The sequence below is a fragment of the Penaeus monodon genome, chromosome 40 (assembly GCF_015228065.2).
Source record: "Penaeus monodon isolate SGIC_2016 chromosome 40, NSTDA_Pmon_1, whole genome shotgun sequence".
Lineage (NCBI taxonomy): Eukaryota > Metazoa > Arthropoda > Malacostraca > Decapoda > Penaeidae > Penaeus > Penaeus monodon.
In genome coordinates, this window is record NC_051425.1 from 30985763 (window position 1) to 30988262 (window position 2500).

The window sequence follows — 2500 nt, forward strand, 5'->3', positions numbered from 1 at the left end:
TATTCCGCCTTGCCAACGAGTATCGTAAATGTGATCAAAATCTGTTTTGATAAAGGGAGGTGGAGGGGAGGCGATAGGAACCACGATAATTTAGGTCAAAATCGAGTAAAATTAATTAAGTATGGGAATATATTAAGCAGTACGGAATTGGAGTACACAGATAAATAGGAAATAACGATGATATGAAGGTAAACAAGACAAAAAAACAACCAATATAAAGAAACTGTGAAAGAAAATTCAGGAAAGACAACAGTATATCACAGCACAAAAAGTAATGAATTTATTAATTAGCCAATTAGGTAACTGATTAATCAATTAAAACTCAACCACAAATACCCTTCTCCCCTGCCCTCCTCCCCCCCTCCAAATATATATCAACGTGTAACAACTTCATATCATTATGCAAGTGATTCTTTTCCAAACCAGTAAGATATTTAAGTAGTTGAGAATCGCTGAATAATAGATACTTTGATTACTATAATTACAGTAATGATTTTAAAAGTCACAATAATGCTAAAGATGATAATTGCAATGCTTAAGATAATGATAAAATGATCATGCTTGTAATGATGATAGGGACAACAGCATTGACATAAAAAATATAAACATAATAATAACAATGATAAAACAAGAATACAAATATTAAAAATAATCAAAATAATAATATTGACGATGATGGCAACATCAATGATAATGATAATGATGATAACGAAGATGTGATGTTGGTGGAAATGGAAATTACAAATGGTAGCAGTTGTAATAGAAGTGGTGGTCGTAGTAGTTGTAACAATAATAACAACAATAACAATAATGATACTTATGGGAGTTATGATAGTAATGACAATGATAATATTGAGAATAATAATAATGAATAACAATAATTATGATAATGAGTAATAATAATGATAATATCAACAACAATACTAATAATAATATTAATGATGAGGATAATAGCATCGGTAAAAACAATGATAGTGATAATGATGATTCTGCTACTACTACCAATACTACTACTATGATTAGGATGATGATGACCATAATCATAATAGCAATAACAATAATAACAAAACAAAACACACACGATTACAATAACAATAACAATAACAACATGTAATTCATTTATACGTCGCCTGGCAAATCCCCTGCAAAAAAAACGGAATAGAAAAAATGAAGCAAAAATAAACAAACAAAAACGTATCACAAAACATATATAAAAAAACAGATAAAGAACAAGAAGCAACGACACAAACACCAAAAAAAAAACACATCAGTCCCCCGGCGAACTCACATCGACATGAACGTGGGCGCTCTCGTAGACTTTCATCGGCGGGATATTTCTGGGAATGTATTCGTAGAACTGGTCGTGCCCTCGGTACCACTTGAGCGAGTACAGGGTGTCATTGAGCGAAGGACTCGTCTCGTAGTGGCATGTGAACTTGACCTCTGTGCCCGAGATGGCAACGGGGGGCACCCATACCCCGGACATGCGGAGGCACTGACCTGTGTTGAGGTGGGAGGGGGGAGGGAGAGGTAGGGAGGGGCAGAGGGGGAGAGAGGAGGGGGAGAAAGAGATGGGTTGAGAGGTTTGTATAGTTGTGTGAAGTAATCATTTTTTTCTTGAAGGATATTTGTCCACTAAAACATGAATTAGATCAGGGGTTCTTAGCCCGGGGTTCATGGGTTATTACTTTTTGCTTAAATCATTCTTTACTTTACATTGTAATAATACTTTGTACTTCTCATATATATATAAGACAATCAAATCTCAATAAATAGAGTGTATTATACAAATTGAATGCAACATATCTGAGGAAGGCCATTCATAGCATTTATCAGATTCTAAAAAGATTAAGTACCACTTAATTAGATAATGATAATATATATATATATATATATATATATATATATATATATATATATATATATATATATATAACATATGTATATATATATATATATTTTTTTTTTTTTTTTTTTTTTTTGATATGAAGCTTCGGTCATTACCTTGTTATTTTACAAGAGCATTCTCTTCTCCATTCATTTGTATAATGCTAATGAAACTACGAATAAAAAATATATATATATATATAACAAAAGAAAAAGAAAATAAACTTGCCTCTTAGTGTGAAAAGACCCAAGTAAAGGGCCAATGAAAAGATAATTCCAGATGACATTTTCTCTATTCTTCTTTTCCTTCTTTCTTTTTCTCTCTTTCGTTCCTCCCTTTCTTGGTCTTTTCTTGGGTACTCCTATGTCGTTTTCTTCGTTTATATCTATATTTTCGTGTTCTTTATTTGGTGTTTGTTACTTTCTTCTCCTCGATCTGTTGGACAAAGAAAAAGAAAGGTTAGTAATAAATATTTCATAAGAGTTATTCTATTGTACCTGTACCTGTTTTACGTGTATTGTCCTTGTTTGGTAAACATTGTAGCAGTTGCTGGTTTGTGTTTGATGTTACCTGTATTCTATAGGTACTGGTGATGTGTGCGATGTTTTGTAT

The 2500-nt window shown here is 32.3% G+C and overlaps 1 protein-coding gene across 1 annotated transcript in view; it reads right to left on the reverse strand.

The window, feature by feature from the left end:
* The window catches only part of LOC119598090, a 33058-nt gene that overhangs the window by 28198 nt on the left and 2360 nt on the right, over positions 1 to 2500 (reverse strand). The window contains exons 2-3 of the mRNA XM_037947712.1: positions 2117 to 2323; positions 1289 to 1500 (exon numbers count right to left, since the gene is read on the reverse strand). Of these exons, the coding sequence (XP_037803640.1) occupies positions 1289 to 1500; positions 2117 to 2174 (270 nt within the window). The 5' untranslated portion in view covers positions 2175 to 2323. The remainder of the gene's footprint in view (positions 1 to 1288; positions 1501 to 2116; positions 2324 to 2500) is intronic.